The 17,796-nt window shown below is 25.2% G+C and overlaps 1 protein-coding gene across 5 annotated transcripts in view; it reads left to right on the forward strand.

Annotated features, from left to right (window-relative positions):
- Nucleotides 1-1,141: 1,141 nt before the first annotated feature.
- LOC119603726 (longitudinals lacking protein, isoforms F/I/K/T) overlaps nucleotides 1,142-17,796 on the forward strand; it is a 193,232-nt gene continuing 176,577 nt past the window's right edge. For 2 of the 5 annotated variants that reach the window (XR_005231422.1, XM_037955881.1), the window contains exons 1-5: nucleotides 1,144-1,306; nucleotides 7,497-8,338; nucleotides 8,413-8,806; nucleotides 8,874-9,500; nucleotides 9,592-9,672. Coding sequence is in view for 4 of the 5 variants with exons in the window: in XM_037955881.1 (XP_037811809.1) it covers nucleotides 8,165-8,338; nucleotides 8,413-8,806; nucleotides 8,874-9,500; nucleotides 9,592-9,672 (1,276 nt within the window). In the remaining variant the exon portion in view is untranslated. Of the gene's footprint in view, nucleotides 1,307-7,496; nucleotides 8,339-8,412; nucleotides 8,807-8,873; nucleotides 9,501-9,591; nucleotides 9,673-17,796 lie in introns of all 5 variants that reach the window. The other 3 variants (XM_037955883.1, XM_037955882.1, XM_037955884.1) reach the window with 3 other exon arrangements.

Here is a 17,796-nt window from a genome sequence, read left to right on the forward strand (position 1 = left end):
TTAGAGAAGGTGGAGGAGGAGGTTGTTGTATTTTTATTGTTGATGTTGATTTTTTGCCACAGTCACTGCTGCTATAAGTTTATTAAATGGCTGTAGGTAATATGTATAACATTTTGTTGTTTTTATTGGTTTTCTTTAAGATTTTTGAAAGTTTTTCGAATTTTTTTTAATATTGAAAATACCACACTTTTCACACAGCAATGTTTTGTGTCTCTGTTTTTAACCTACTACACTCTTTTTTGGTTGTTTTTGTTTTTTTCTTTCTTTCTTTTTTTGTAATAAGTTTGTCAGAATGTTTGTGGGTTTTTTTGGCGCCCATTCCCTTCTTTAAAATGTTTTTATGTATTTTTTTTTGTCTTTTTTGTTAATTACTCTCTCTGTTGCTCTTCTCTTTAAGTTAGAGTGTTGTTGTTCTTGTTGTTTGTGAAAATAGAGGTAGTGGTGTGTTAGTTAATACTGAGTTATTGTGTTGTTGTGGTGTATAAGTAAATGAAGCATTAATTGTGTTGTTGGTGTGTGTACGAGTGTTTGCTGGCTTCGTTATGATGATGATGTTGATGTTGTAGCTAGCTGCTGCTGATGATGATGATGATGTTGATGTGAGCACGAGAGTTAGTGAGTCGTTTTTAATGTTGTTGGCTCCGTTTGCTTAGTTTTTCATAAGGCTTGCAAGTGAACGGTACATTTTCGGGTAAATTTCACAATTTACATTAATATACTTAGCAAATTATAGCAACTACAATAATAACAACAACAAAAACATGGGAGCCTTACACTCTTTTTTTGTTTTTATTTAAATTGTGTTCGTTCGTGCTCGTTTTTAACATTTTTAACGAAATCTTTTTTTTTTTTTTTTAAATAATTTACTTAAGTGAGGGAGTTTTTGTTTCTTTTTATAAAGAAACGGTAAATTTTCAATTTTTGCTGCTTTTTGTGAGAGAGAGCAAGCAAGTGTTAAAGAAAATTTCCCTTTTACTCTCTTTTGGTGTGTTTTTTTTTTTATAAAGAGTGTTTTTTTTTTGTTTAGAAAATATCAGTGAGAGAGTTTTAATGTGTGTGTGTGTTTTTGGTGGAGTTTTTTTTTTTTGTTGAGCGAGTATTTATGTCGCTTTCCTTAGGAAAAACATTGTTTTGTCGCTTTAGTTGCGTTTGAGCTCTTGGAGCTTTTTGGTGTGTTTGCGCTTCTTTTTTTCGAAAAAAGAAATTTTTATATAAAATTTCACTTTTTTATATATATTATAATAACAACTACAACAACAAAAAACAAAATTTTCTTTACTTATATATAGAAAAATAAAATATCAAAGTGAGTGTAAATGTGTGTATATAAAGAAATATATATATAGAAAATTATATTAAAAAGAAAAAGTTTAAGAAAGCAAGAAAAAAAAAAGTGAGCTCATTATGAAAAAATTGTTATTTAAAATAAAAGAAAATTAAAAAAGCTTTTTTTTTATAAAAAAATAAAAACAAATAAACAAATTTAGAAGAAAAATAAAAGAAAATTTATTATTTAAAACAAATCAAATTTAACAAAAAAATACAGGATTTTAAGAAAATGGCAACAAAGTTTAAAACCAAAAATTTTCCATTTTATTGATTATTAAAGAAAGTATTGAAAAATAATAAAAAATTTTCTTATAAATAAGAAGAAGAGTGTGTGTGAGTGTATTACTTTGCTGCTGCTGCTGTTTCTTTCTACTTTATTCTATTATGTTCATGTTCATTTAAAAAAGAAAAAGCTATTTTTAACAAAATAGCAAAAAAATATTCCAAAAAAGTAGAAGAAAATTAAAATTTTATAAAATTTCCCTTACAACAACTACCTTAAACTTGTGGATTTATTTAACCAAAAAAAAAAGGAAATTTAAAAATTTTCCTTAAATTAAAGTGAGTTTTTTCCATTTTGTTTATTTTTAACTAAAAAGAAGTGTGGCAACAACTATTTTTTTTTTTTTTTATAAGTCGTGGCATTACTTGGCAATTTTCTTGAAAAAAAAAAAAATTATGTTCAGACTTTTTCTTTTCTTTTTTTTTTTCCAACATTTTACTAGTGTTGGCTTTATAAATGGCGTCGTTGCTCCTCTGCTTGTTTAAATTACAAGCAAATAGGAGAAAAAGAGAGAGCTATATTAAGCTAAACCGCTAGAAAGAGAAAAAATGTTGTAGTTCCATCTTAATAGGAAAATGTAGTTATGTAGTTGAACTCATAAGAAAATACCCTACAACAACATAAAATATTACATTAAAACAGAGTAAGGAAATTTTTGTGTACTCTTAAAATACAAATTTCCCTTAAAAATGTTTATAAAAAAACTTTGTTTTAAAAGCTCTTAAAGAAGGGAAAACTCTTTAACTTTTTTTCCCCTTTAAAATCTCTTTTCCCTTTTCTTTCTTAAGGGAATTTTTTAAAGAAAAATGTTTTTGTAATAAACTCTTTCTAAGTTTTCTTTTGTTTTGTTTTTTTTTTCTCTGCTTTTGCTTAACTTAAAAATAATTAGATTATGTTTGTTTTTAATTAAATGTTATTTTTTTTTGTCTTTTTGCTAAAATAAAAAACAATTCTAGTTTAATGTTTTATAATTTTGTTTGTGTATTTGTTGTTTTTAAGAAATCCATAAATTATATATTTGTTTGTATTAGTTATGTGTTTGTATTTAAAAATACTTGAACTTGACCTTGAAATTTACTGCTATATAAATTGTTTTTATTCTAAAGTAGTCTTTTTTAATATAAAACAAGCAAAGATTTTTAAGGCAAATAATTTTGTTTTAATTAAAAAAAAAAATAAATACAAATTTTCCTAATTCCTTAACATTTTCTATAGTTTATGTACAACCAACTACAAATTCCCTTTAAAGACTTAATTTACCTTTAAAACATATTAAACTTAAATGAATTTAATTTATATTTAGTATTTTTTCTCAATTTACTTTTATATTTCTTCTAATTTTATCGATTTTTCTTAGTAAATTGTTACAGCAACATTATACACTCTCTGTCAGTTTAACATTTACTATGTAAATTTTTCTTTGTAAAATTTTTACATGTTTTTCTTACTAAAACTGATATTTTTTCTCTTTTTTTGTTATTCTTTTACATTTCTTGTTTTTCTCTTTTTATTATTACACATTTTTTTTAATAAATTACCGTTTTATTAGCCTGTCTGATGTGGTTTTTCTATAAAAACAAGAAAAATATACAGAAAATTCCCTTTGTTTACATAGTTAGAAGACATTAGTTTTGTTGTTGGTTTTCTTTTGACATGAATCATTAATGTAAAGTAAAATGATAGCCCTAACGCAGACAGTGACAAGCATTTAGCAAGAAAACATAAAAAACTCCTAAATAGTTAATATTAACAGGAAAATTTATTATTTCTTATAAAAATAAGCATAATTTATAAAATTAAATTGAGGAAGAAGAAATAAAGTTCATTTTAATACAATTTAAACACTCATTTAGTGCCAAATAAGGTTATTTTCAAAGAAAATTTAATATATTTTTGAAAAATTAGTTTTTTTATAAAATAAATGTGAATATTTTAATATTTCATATAAATTTAGTAACTATTTGTTACAAAATTAGATTTTCGATCTAATTTTGGTGGAAAAATTAGATTTCTTATAGAAATTTTAAATATTTCACTGTTTTTACAAAATTTATAATCAATTTATTTCAAAATAAGTTTTTATTTATAAAATATAAAAGTATAAAAATATTTTTATAATAAAACGCCACACGTTTACTTTTTATAGCAATTTTTAGGAAAACAAAGAAAATTTTAGATTTTTTTAAAGAAAATAAAATTGTTTAGAGTAAAACTAAAAAGGTTTAAAGATATTTTTAGGAAAATTTATAAGAAACATTGAAAATATAAATATTTTAATAATAACAAACAATTTGATAATTTTTTTATAGCGATTTCTATGAAAATGACAACATATTAAGCAAATTTTAGATTTTTTTTAAGAAAAGTAAATAAATTTAAGAAAATATGGAAGAGTTTAGCGAATAATTGTTAACAAATATTTAGTTCCACAGGTATTAAATGTAAATTTTTAGACCAAATAACTTTACGAAAGAATCATAATTTTCTTTTGTGCCAAACGATTTTGCCATTTTTCGAAAGAAAAGTTATTAAACTATAAAAGTTCTCTATTTATTAAAAAAGTGACAGAAAAGGGCAACATTTTTTTTAGTTAGAATAGAAAAAATTGCTAAATATTTACATTTTGCAATAAAAAATATGAACAAATTTGACAAAAAATTTTAAAAATGATAATGAAGTTTTTAATTTGTCAAAAATGATGGAGAATAACAAAATTGTTTAAGCAAAAAGGAAAACAAGGGCAAAATATTTGGATTTTTGCAAAAATATTTCAATATTCTAGATAAATGCAATGAAAAATTTTGAGAAATTGAAATAAAAACATTTTTAAACATATTTAATTAAAAATATAAAATATTTATGTTCGTATTCTGAAAAAGAACAACATATTTTTTTAACTTTTTATGAAAACTACCCTAAATTGCATTCTGTTTTTTCACTCTCGATAGTAATGTCATTAGGTTTCGGAGACCCTTCTTTTGTAGGCTTAAATATTAAATTTCCTAAATCTGACAAATTTTGAAAAAAGGACATTTTCATTGATACATTTAATTAGTAACTCTTTTTGAATTCAAAATTTTAGATAGGAATTCCAAGCACAAAGATTTTTCGATTTAGGCATTACGGTAATTTTCTAATTAATTCGAACTTCGAATAAGTAACTCTCAATAGTTATCTTGAAAATTTTAGAATTTCAACTAGAATTTTCTTTAAAAATCATTGCTGAAACAAGAAATTTTTTATATCTTCTACAAGTTCAGTATGATTTTATAGAAAATCTTTATTGTTTAATGTTTACTACCTTATTTTAATTACAAATTTCTTATACAAATCTTTAATATACAATATTATTAATTAAAATAAACATATTTTGCTCATAGAACTTCTATAATCTAGTATTTATACTATAAAAGATATCTACTTTTATAACATTTGCATAAACATGTCTTTCCGTTCTTTGTTTAACATTCTAAGCTGAATAACATGTTTGGTAAGAAGAAGATATAAAGCAGTGTTGTGTTTGTTTACATTACAAGTAAAATGTAAATAAAAACAATAAAATTACCAAAATAGTTCAAATATTTTTACAACAAAAGAAGTATTTAATATTTAAAAGAAATTAACACTAAATAAAAGTGTAATTGTTGAAATATAATAAAAATTTTAAAATAAAATTCAATTTAAAACAGTTTTGTATAAATTTGTCATGATGAAATTAGGTGTTTAGAAAATTTTTAACACCAGATGTAAAAATGGAAAAATATCCCAAAAAAGTTGTTTTAAAATTTTAACTAAAGCTAAAAAATATGTCAAAGTAATTTTACAACAGTTTTTTAACATTTTTAAACAAAAATCTTTATAACTTTTTGTTAATATGACTCATTTCTAAGAAAATTCTAAACAACATAAATTTTTAATAAGTTTTTAAAATAATTTTAAAAGTTTTTTTTTTATTATAATTAACAAAAGGTTTTGTCATAAAAATTAATTTCTATAAAAATTTAGTTAATTTGTTGTTTAATACTTGTTTCTCTAACACATCTATCAAACATATATGACAGCTATTACTTTTTTTTTTTTGCTTTCAAAATGTCATAAAATATTAATGAGCAGATTTTATGTGTATTTAAAATTACTTCTTATTTAAGAATAATTTTATTTTAAACATTTGTTTAATACTGGTTTATAACTGCAAGAGAAAATAAAACAAAATTTTCTGGTTTTATTTAATTTAAATAATTCAAAATTGCAGCATTTCTATAAGAAAATGTCATAAAGCAACTTTAATATTATTCAAAAGCTAATTTTAACAAATTGCAATTATGTTTTAAATAATTTTTATAGATTTATTTAAAAGTTGTTTATTGTTATCATAATTATGGTGGTTTTTATTTAAAAAGTTTAATTTTTGAAAATTATAGTATTTGTAATATTTTAAAAGAGAAATATTTTTTATGTTTTGATGTCAATTATTGATCTCACCTCGTATTAGCCCGTTTGACAGGTTTGAATCGCACGAATTTAGAATTAAAAAAAAATGTTGTTAGATGTATTTAGAATAAAACTAAATCTTAGATAATCAATCAATTTTTACAAAACCAATGTTTGAAGCTGTCATTAAAATGGCGAATTGTAGAAATTCCCCATAATCCGTTATTTTGGGCGGGAATTGGTTTTTAAAATTTGGTCCAAATACAGATAACTTCTTAAAATTCAAAACGAAATACAACTCTTATAACTTTTCTCATTATCTTATGTAAAATAGATCATAACTAATATTTGTTAAAATTTTATTCAAATGTCAAAATTTACAGTGGTTTAAACTTTATTTGAAAGTCGACAGATTGGACTTTCAGATGACATAACATATTTTATAAATAAATTTGTCTTTGTGTTGTTATAGCGTCTCACAAATATGACCAAAATTGGGTTTTATCATACTTCATGATATGATATCTGGAGAACCTCTCATGTAATAGATACATTTTTAGGACAGATTTGTATCCAGCGCTGCTCACTCGTTTAAAAAAGTATAATTTGGTCTAAGGTTTAAAATTTTGTTGGCCTATGTAATTTAAAAAGCAGAAGATTGAATTAATAAATTTTAACAACTTTTCATTATTTTACTTAAAATATAATTTACATTAAAAACAACATAAACTGGTCCAAATTTTTAAAAAATATTAGATTTTAAATTGAGTTAAAAATTAGTTTTATAATTTGATCGAAAAGCTCTAAACTTTATTAAAGGAAAATAAAACTGTTTAAGGAATTTTTAAAGAAAAAATTAATTAGGATCACTGAAATTCCTATTTAATTCTAATAAATTACTATTTTTTTTATTCATAAATGCCTCTAGGCTTTGTTCTATAGCAAATTTGTTTAGTTGTGGTATAAATAGGACTAATTGATAATTATGTCAAATAAAATATAACAAGCTATCATCTCTCCGTGAGTTACCGTGAAAAATTGCCACACAATGTTGCCACATTTACCTTTTTAGTTAAAACATACAAAACAACACAAATTCATACGAAATGATAATACATAATAACGTATGTAATAAATTTGTGTTTAAATGAACGAGAAATGGAAAAACTGCACCGTTTTCATGGATAAAATAGCAAAGTAATCATCATACACACAGAAATAAGTAAAAAAAAAACTCTCATTCCCTCCTAAATTACGAAAGAAAAAGCGCTACATTTGGTCACTCTATAAAAACTTACAACACACACACGAAAATCTAGAACTCACTTTTTACAACAACGATTTGTTGGAATATTTCTGCTTTAACTAAGCCATGTGTTTTTCTTTTTTTCCAATTTAATTTACATTAATTTATGTATTTATTATAACTCTATCTCTTTCTCTCTTATTACAGCTTTAATTTGATGACAACAACAAAAAAGCTAAAGCCAGCAAGCAAGCAACAACAAATACCAAACTATTTATTCCTAAAAGAAACCATACAAGTGTAAAAAAAGAGCATATTGAAAAGCAAAAAACAAAACAAACACAACATACCAAAATATAGAAAAGAAAAAAAATAATAAAAAACCACCTTAACCCTCCTCTTCTAAACTAAAAAAAAAAAACAAGAAAGATAAAGGAAAAACTAATAAAAACACAGATAGCAAAGAAAACCAAAAAAAGGAACATATACACAATTTCTCTCCCTCTTTCTCACTCTGTCACTATCTGTCTAATATTCTTCTTTGTTCAAGAAGAAGAAGAACAAACGAAAAAAAAGAACTAAAATAATTTCATTTTGTTTTGTTTTAATTTTTAAATTGACGTAATACACTCAGGACTAAAAAGTAGTGACCAATAAATAAAAAAAACTAAATTATTTAAAACTTAATAAATAAACAAATAATAATAATAATAAATTATATAAAGAAAACAACCTAAAAAAAACAATAAAACAAAAACTTCAAAAAGAACAACAACGACACACGAAGTTGTCGTCGTCGTCATCGTCGCACCTCCTTTTAACATCCAAAATAAGTTTAAACGGGATAACAACAGCTACAAACTGAGATCGTCAACATGGATGACGATCAGCAATTCTGTTTAAGATGGAACAACCATCAGAGTACACTGATCAGTGTATTCGATACTCTGTTGGAAAATGAAACACTTGTCGATTGTACATTGGCGGCTGAGGGTAAATTTTTGAAAGCACACAAAGTTGTCCTATCAGCGTGTAGTCCTTATTTTGCGGTAAGTTTTAAAAACACTTTTTTTTTACGGTTAATAAAGACTTAATAATGTTTTTTGTTTTGTTTTTCTTTTAGACCCTTTTACAAGAGCAATATGATAAACATCCGATATTTATATTGAAAGATGTTAAATATCAAGAGCTGAGAGCCATGATGGATTATATGTATCGTGGTGAGGTTAATATCTCGCAAGATCAATTGGCAGCTTTGCTTAAGGCTGCAGAATCTCTACAAATCAAGGGTTTGTCAGATAATCGCTCAGGTGGTGGTACAACAGCTCCCAAGCCAGAACATCATAGGGCCACAATGCCCACGGGTAAATTATCGGCGGGCTATACATTGGAACAAACCAAAAGAGCCCGCATAGCCGGTCCCGCTGAGCCTGAAATGGGCTCACGAGAGGGTTCATCTAGTCCTTCAAGAAGACGCCGAAAAGTGAGACGCAGGAGCATTGAAAATGCCATGACTGGTAAGTGTTGAAATAATTGTTTTAAGGGGAGAGAACAGGAAATAAATTATTTTCTTTTTATTTACAGATGTCCATGATAATTCCAATTCATCACAACAACAAACACAATCGAATGCTTCTGGTTTAGGAGCCATAACAGCTGCGGCCTCAGCTTTAGCTGCTGCCGCTGCTGCTGCTCCCAATACACAATCGTTAGCAACAAATGTCCCTCTATCCGCTTCAACATCCTCCTCAACCGCTGTTACAGCAACCGGCACGACCTTAAGCTCCTCCAAAAAGACTGACATTGTTAAAGGAACCACTCAACAACAAACACAACAACAACAAGATGCCATGAATACCGAAAATGTACAAGGTCCTGCCTCTGCTGCAACAGCAACTGGTTCACTCGATACGGAAACAACTGATAACGCTAATATTGCCGCCGCCGCCTCAACAGCCACTGACAAATCGAATCATAAACAACTGCAACAACAACTTAAACAAGCTAAAGAATCGATTAGTGGTGGTGCTGCTGCTGGTGTATCAGGTGCTGGCTCTGCATCAGAACTTGTAATTGAACCCAAAGCTGAATACGATGATGAGGCCAACGATGAACCTGTTGAGGATTTGACATTAGATGAAGAGGATATGGGCATGGATGATTTGGATCAAAATGCTGGAACAAGTCAAGGTGGTGAAGGATCTAGTCAAGGTGTGTATGATAAAAGAAATTTGTTCACTTTCATTTAGAATGAATTCTCTAAAATTTGTTTTGCTTTTATTTTATTTTTTTATTTTTGTAGGATATGCACCCTGGCAACATGATAGATCTCAGGATGAATTATTATTGGCAACACAAGAAGCACAGCAACGGGATCCTCAAGGTGAGTCAAAATGAACAAACAAACAAAAGTGAAAAATCTAAACTAAAAAGAGTCTTAAGAAAACAAATGAAAAAGCAAAAGAAAGCTAAAAAGAGCACGACAGCAAAATAAACTTTCAAAGAAAAAAACAGCAAATTTATTTCAATAATTTTACTCCCTTTTATATAACACAAACGAGCGTCTTCTTTTTTTTAAAAAAATTAGTTTGCTATTAATTTAAGTTGTTTATTATATCATTTAGAAGCTGGTATTTAAAAATTTTGCTTTTTTTTTTGTTAAACAATATGAAAAGTAGTTTGTGTGTTTATAATTTAATTATTTGTTTAACTTATTTGTTAAAAAAGAAGAGCTAAATTTCTATTACAAAATTCCCTTTTAAAAAGCTGTTCAAAGTCGTGCTCATTTTAACAAATTAACTGAAAAAAAAAACTAAAACTATTTTAGAGATATTAAAGAAGAGAATTTAACAAAAACAAGCAACAAAAAACTTTTTTTAACCTCCCCCCTCTTTCCTTTTTTTATAATTTATATTATTTTGTATTATATTTATTAAAAAAAAAAACGCATTAGTTTAAAGAAAAAAAGTATTTAAACTAAATTTAAATACTTTTTTTTTTGTAATAGTTTCTTATTAATTATAATTTTAAAACCTTTCCTCTGTTGTTGTTTAAATTTATAATACTTTTTTCCTCTAACAATTTTAATTTTATCTAACTATTGTGCAAGTTGTTGATTAGAGAATGTTTAACTTTTATTTTTATTATTAAGTTTTATTATTATTATTTTTTATTATTACATATTATTATTATTACATTTAACTCATATATTTTTTTTAATTAATATTTTATATTAATAACAATTACATTTCTAACTTTAACTTTTTTTATTTTTCTAACTGTTTTAATTTGTTGATATATCTAAACATTTTTTATCATTTCTTGGTGTTTGTGTAGCTTTTTTGTTTTTTTTTTTATTTATAAAAATTCATTTCTTTTTTTTAATCCATCATATAATGTTTAGGGTTTTGTGAAAAACAATTATTCTAAAGCCGCTCGCATTTATCTTATATTTAAATAAGTTTTTTTTTTATAAACTAATTTGTTTAAAAATTCATTTCAATATTTTGTTTTTCCACTACCAACACTTACACTTTTTACACACACACACTTACATACATTTACATCTTGTTTATTCCCACCCAAATTACTTTACATTTAACTTTAATCTACGCTTTAAAGTATATTCATGTTAAAAAAAATCTTAAGCAAATCTCATTTAAGTTTGGGGAGGATTTTATTTGCTTTCTTTATAAAAAAAACAAAAATATTTTTGTAAATATTTTTAATCTAAAACGTAAGTTTTAAAAACAATCATTTGGTTTTCAAGAAAACGTTTAAGTAAATTTTTTGTGATAAAAGTTCGGTGGAAACATTTTTCACTCAATTTCCAAAATGTTCTCTTTTTGACATTTTTACTCTCTAAAAGTTAAATGCTGAAGTTTAAGGGAAAAGGAACTCAATATTTAAAATATTAGAATTCAAAGTTAAACTTTTGAAGTTTGAAAATTTGAAATTTGAAGTTTGAATATAAACTTTCGAAATTTGAAAAAAACAAAGTTAAATTTTCGAGATTTGAATATTCGAAGCTAAGCTTAAGAATTTTGAAAATTCGAAGTTATACTTTCGAAATTTGGAAATTTGAAGTTAAACTATTGTAATTTAAAACTCAGAATTTGAAAATTCGAAGTAAAACTTTTGAAATTTGAAAAAACGAAGTTGAACTTTCGAAATTTAGAAATTCGAAGTAAAACTTCCGAAATTTAAAAATTCGAAGTAAAACTTTCAAAATTTGAAATTTAATACTCAGGACATGATAATTTGAAATCTCGTAGTTTTGAAATTCGAAGTTAAACTTTCGAAATTTGCAAATTCGAAGTTAAACTTTCGAAATTTGAAAATTCAAAGTTTAACTTTTGAAGTTTGGAAATTCGAATGCTCGAAGTTGTGAAATTCGAAGTTTGGATATTCGAAATTCGAAGTTGATATTCGAAATTCGAAGTTTGGATATTCGCAATTTTGAAATTCGAAGTTTTGATATTCGAAATTTTAAAATTCAAAGTTTGGATATTCGAAATTTTGAAATTCAAAGTTTGAAAATTAATAATTTTTAAATTTGAAATTGAACTTACAAAATTTGAAGTTTTAAAACTCAATACCTTAAAGTTCGATGTTTGATAACTTGAGTTTTGAAATTCGAACTTGCAAATTCGAATATTGAAATCGATGTTTTGAAGACTCAACATTTTAAAATATTGAAGTTTGAAAACTCGAATTTGGAAATTTGAATTACAAACTTGAAATTTCGGAATTTGAAAATTCAAAATTTGAAAGTTTGAAAATTCGAAATTTGAAAACTTGAATTCTAAAATTCGATCTTTGAAATTCGAAATTAGAATATTTGAAAGTTGAATTTGAAAACTTGGAATTGAACTTTCGAAGTTGGAAAATTTTAAATTTAAAGTTGTATTTGAAAACTTGAAATTTTTAAATTCAAAGTTTAAAAACTCGAAATTTGGAAATTCGAAATCTAAAAGCTCCATAATTGAAAATTCAAAATTTGAAAATTTGAATTTTGAAATTCGAAATTCGAGATTTGAAAATTTTAATTTTGAAATTTGAAAATTTTAATTTTGAAATTCGAAATTTGAACACTTTAATTTTGAAATTCGAGATATAAAAATTTTAATTTTGAAATTTGAAAATTTTACTTTTGAAATTCGAAATTTGAAAATTTTAGTTTTGAAATTCGAAATTTGAATATTTGAAAGTTGAATTTGAAACCTCGAAATATGAAAAATCTGAATTCAATATTTTAAAGTTTGAATTTTGAAAATTAGAGTTTTGAAATTCGAACTTGGAAATTTGAAAACTCGAAATTTGAAAATTCGAAGTTTGAAATTCTAATCTTGAATCCTTGAAATTAGAAGTCAAACTTCTAAAGTTTGAAAATTCGAAATTTGAAAATTTCAAATTCGAAATTTTAAAATAGAAATTTTGAAATTTAAATTTCCAAAACGAAATTTAAAAATATCAAAATTTCAAAATTTGAAATTTCAAAACTCGAAATTTCAAAATTTTAAAATATCAAATTCGATATTTGAAAATTCCTAAACAAAATTTGAAAATTCGAAATTTCAAAATTTCGAAATTTAAAATTCAAAATTTTCAAAATTTTATTTTAAAAATTAAATTTGAAAATTTATTTAAAAATATTCAATATTTGGAAAATTTAAAATTTCGGAAGTTTAAATTTCAAGGTTTTGAAATTCTAAGAAAGATTTTGAAACTTAATTAATATAAAATTTTGTAAAATTTTAGATTTTCTTTTTGGAATCAAATTCCTCCACTTGCTCCTCTTAAAGCTTCACTGCTCTCTTCACTCTACAGCGTTAACAATTTCAAATATTTCTAAAACTTCTTAAACTTTAACAAAACAACTTAAACGTTTTTCTATAAAATTCCCTTTTTTTAACAACAAATTCCTTTTTAAAGGGGTTTTGTTAAGCATAAAGTTATTAAACTTTATACTGCCACCCCTCCCCCGCTCTCTTACCGCTCTAAAGAACATTTTTCCCTTAAAAAAAAAAACTACTTTGGTCGTGTGTTTTAAGCCTATTTAGGGCTTAATTTCTTCTAAAGCAATTGTGTTTTTTTTTTTCACTTTAGTTTTGTTAGTCCCCCCCCCTCTCTACCTCTCTATATAATAAAAAAAAATGCGCCAGCCGTCTTTAAAAAAAAAGAAAAATGTATTTAAATTTCTTTAAAAAAAAAAAGAAATGTTTATAAGTTTTCTTTGTATATTTGAAAAAAAGTATAAAATTTTTTATAAATTGAAAAATACGCATGCATAATTATAGATTTTTTTTAGTTAAAATTTTATGTATAAAAAAAAGGTTTTTTTTGTTTAGAAAAAAAAAAAACGTTTGCTTTAATTTTTTATTATTTTTTTTTTGGTTGACGGGACAATATTTATTTTATATATAATTTTTTATGTTTTTTTAAAGTTTTAATTTAAATTTTTTTTTGGTTTTGTTTACAAAACTTTTTATAATATTTAAAAAGGCACTTTTTTTATAACAAAAAGAAACGGTCGCAATTTTGTAAAACGGGACGTGTTTAGGAAAAAAGAAAAAAAATTTAAACTGCTTTTAAAATTAACTTTTTTAAAAAAAGTTTTTTTTTTATAAAAAGCGGTTGTATTTTTTTATAAGTTTTAAGTGTTTAAAGTGCTAAAGAGTTTAAAAAAATCCTAAAAAAATAAACAAAAAAAAAAAAAAAAAAGAAAATGTTTAAGAATAAGAAAAGAGAAAAGAAAGAAAGAAAAAAGTGTGGTTTTACCTAAAGAAAAGCTGTTTGCTGATTACCAAGCTGTGTGTGACACTGGTTAACTGGTTTAAGGCTGTTTTGCTGGAGAGATGGCAAAGTTTTTAAAGAGAAAAAAAAGCATGTAGCTGTCTTTTTTCTTCCAAAGGGTAAAGTATAAACAACAACAACAACAGAAAAAAAGACAGTGAGGTACTTTGAGCTTTTTTTTTAACTTTAAAAACCAACTAGACGCCTGCCTGCCAACACAACATTTTCTTTACTGCTACATCTACTTCTGCTTCTTCACAAGGGGATTTGTTTTACTACTTTCTTTTACTTTAACTGTTTCTACTACGCCCTTACAGGTAAGTATACTTTGCCCAACAGTATCGGTTGGGTAAAGGGCTTAAAAATGTGATTTTAAAATTATATTTTTGAGTTTGAGTTTTTTTTTTTTACTTAATTAATTTTCTTTCCTCTTTTTGTTTAAATTAATATTGTTTTTAACGTTTTTTTTTTTAATTTTTCTTTTAAAACTTTAAAATATTTGTTTCTGTTTTTGTAAACCTATATTTTAAAGTTTTTTATTTGTAGTAAAAACAAAAACGTTTTTATAAAATTTCCCTTTCCTTACTCCTTAACTCTCTCCTTACCATTACTATCCTTTTGGAAACCTTTTTCAAAATTTCTTTTTATAACATTTTCTTTTCTATCATCTTTTAAACATTCATTATCCTTTTCCTACTTCATAACAAATTTTCTTACATTTTTTTTCTATCTCATCAAGAGAAAAAATAGAAGTAACTTTTCAGCTTGAACCAAAGAAAAACGCACGCTTTTAAACAAAATTACAAAAAAAACGGGTAAGCTCTCTCCTTTTCCTAACTCTTTAGTCCCTTTTAGTTAACATTTTTATTATAGGTTAAAGATTTTGTTTGTTATTAGCTAAAAGCAATTGCATTAGACTTCAAACTTATTAAAGCCAAAGTATTTTTTGTTCTAGGGAACTTTCCAGGAACCAACTCTCTTTAGGCTTTTAAATAGCGAAAAAAATCCTTTAAAAATCTAAAAAAAATTTAAAAATTTTCCTAAAAAACTTTCTCGATTTAGTTACTTTTTGACATAAAACTCTCGAAAAATTTGGCAAATGTAGCAAAACTGGTAAAATTTAGTTTGCAAGCCTGGTAAATGTGCAAAAACCAAAATAAATCCCAAAAAGCTTCATGCACAATATTATACTATCAAGTTCCTTAATAAAAATAGAATTTGCAACATTAAAAGGCCTAATAAACAAGTCTAGTAAATATGCAAGACACTGAAAACCCAAATACAAACTTTTTTCTTCAAAAACTCTAGTAAAACTTGCTAATATAGCAAATCTGTTAAACTTTTAACCATAAACTAGAATTTTTGAAATACTAAACTAAAACTTTAGTTAAAAGGCCTAGTAAATATACAATAACCTTAAAAATTCTAAAAAACTTAAATTTCCTTAATAAAATTATAATATGTAATATTAAAAGCCCTGGTAAACCAGGGCACTAAAAAACTATTTATAAACTTTATTGTTAAAAACTCTAGTAGTAAATCTTGCTAATATAGCAAATCTTTTAAAATGTTGACCTCAAAAATATTACACTTTTAAAATACTATACTAAAACTTTAGTTTGCAAGTCTAGTAAATATGCAATACCTTGGAAAATCTTAAAAAAAACTTCAAACCCAACATTCTACAATAAATTTCCTTAAAGAAATTTTAATTTAAAACATTAAAAGGTCTTGTAAAGAAGTCTAGTAAATATGCAAGACACCCAAAAAAACCAAAAGTTTATGTACCATAGAAATAAATAACTTTGCAAGATTAAAAGCCCCTTGTAAAGATAACCTATCAAGTCCCACTATTGAATTCTTTAAAAACTAAACTAAAACTTTAGTTTACAAGCCTGGTAACTATACAATACCCGAAAAAAATCATGAAAATCTTTTAAATACTACATTATACTATAGTTTTCCTTAATAAAATTATAGTTTGCAAGATTAAAAGCCCCTTGCAAAGACCATCTTTCAAGTTCCAATATTGAATTCTTTAAAAACTAAACTAAAACTTTAGTTTGCAAGTCTAGTAAATATGCAATAACCTAAAAAAATCATGAAAAGTTTCAACCACAACATTACAAAATAGTTTTTCTTAATAGAATTATAGTTTGCAAGATTAAAAGCCCCTTGCAAAGACAACCTTTTAAGTTCCAATATTGAATTCTTTAAAAACTAAACTAAAACTTTAGTTTGCAAGTCTGGTAAATATGCAATACTATGGCAAAACTTCTGCAAACAATTTAATTCAGTATTTTCATACTGAATTTATAGTTTGCAAGATTAAAAGCCCTTGTAAGGAAGTCTAGTATATATACCAAGCACTTGTAAAGCTTGCAAAACTCCCGTAATACATTGATTTCCTAATTTTTATACTAAAATTATAGTTTGCAAGCTTAAAACCTCTAGTAAGGAAGTCTTTCAATTTTCATACCAGAATTATAGTTTGCCCTTGTAGATATGCAACACCCTTGCAAAGCTTGCAAAACTACCACATTACAATAAATACTTAAATTTCATACTAAAAGTGTAGTTTGCTAGCTTAAAACCTCTAGTAAAGAAGTCTTGTAAAGTTTGCAAAATTATCACAACACTATACATTCTTGAAATCCCCTGCAAAGAAGCCTTGTAAACATACCAGACTTATGCAAGTGTCTGCATAACTACCATGGTACAATAGACTTTCAATTTTCATACCAGAATTATAGTTTGCAAGACCCTTGTAGATATGCAACACCCTTGCAAAGCTTGCAAAACTACCACATTACAATAAATACTTAAATTTCATACTATAAGTATAGTTTGCTAGCTTAAAACCTCTAGTAAAAAAGTCTTGTAAAGCTTGCAAAATTATCACAATATTATACATTCTTGAAATCCCCTGCAAAGAAGCCTTGTAAACATACCAGACTTATGCAAGTGTCTGCATAACTACCATGGTACAATTTTCATAGCAGAATTATAGTTTGCAAGACCCTTGTAGTTATGCAATACCCTTGCAAAGCTATCAAAACTTTCACAATACATTTAATTAACAGATGAAATTAAAACCAAAGAAAAGTAATAACTTTGCTACTTGTTTACACAATAAAATATGTTCAAAAGTTTCTACTCTAGTAAATATACAAAGTCTTGCTAAAAGTTTTGTTTGAGGTTATTAGGGCATTACTCAAGGCTTTATTTTCGGAGATATTAATAGAAATTTAATAATTTTTAAATCTTGACTTGAAATACTAAATCCATTGTATTTGCAAGTCAAACTTTGCAATAGTTATACAACAGGTCCTTGATAGTAAATATAAAGGAAAACAAGAGATTTTATAGTTGTAGTAATCCTAAATCTTATTAGAAAATAAGTTTTAGAACTAAGGTTAACAACATTAAACTTAAGTTAAATTACCACACCAAACAACCAGCCATCCTCCCCTACACAACGGAAAAGCGTGCGCAACTTTAACCACAAACACACAAATATACCAAAAAGGAAACAAAAATTTACTACTACTACTACAAAGTACTCTCTAACAAGCTAGCAAATTTCTTTGAATACATTTGATTTTGTAACAAATTTCAAATAAAAAAAGAATTTGCTCTCTTGAACCGCCAAATGTAAGTAAATAAATTTAATTTTTAATTTAGTTTTTAAGTTTGAAACAGAAAATTAAAC

Source organism: Lucilia sericata, unplaced genomic scaffold (assembly GCF_015586225.1).
Source record: "Lucilia sericata isolate MDLA Ls3-8-SP2 unplaced genomic scaffold, ASM1558622v1 Contig000332F_arrow, whole genome shotgun sequence".
NCBI classification, from domain to species: domain Eukaryota; kingdom Metazoa; phylum Arthropoda; class Insecta; order Diptera; family Calliphoridae; genus Lucilia; species Lucilia sericata.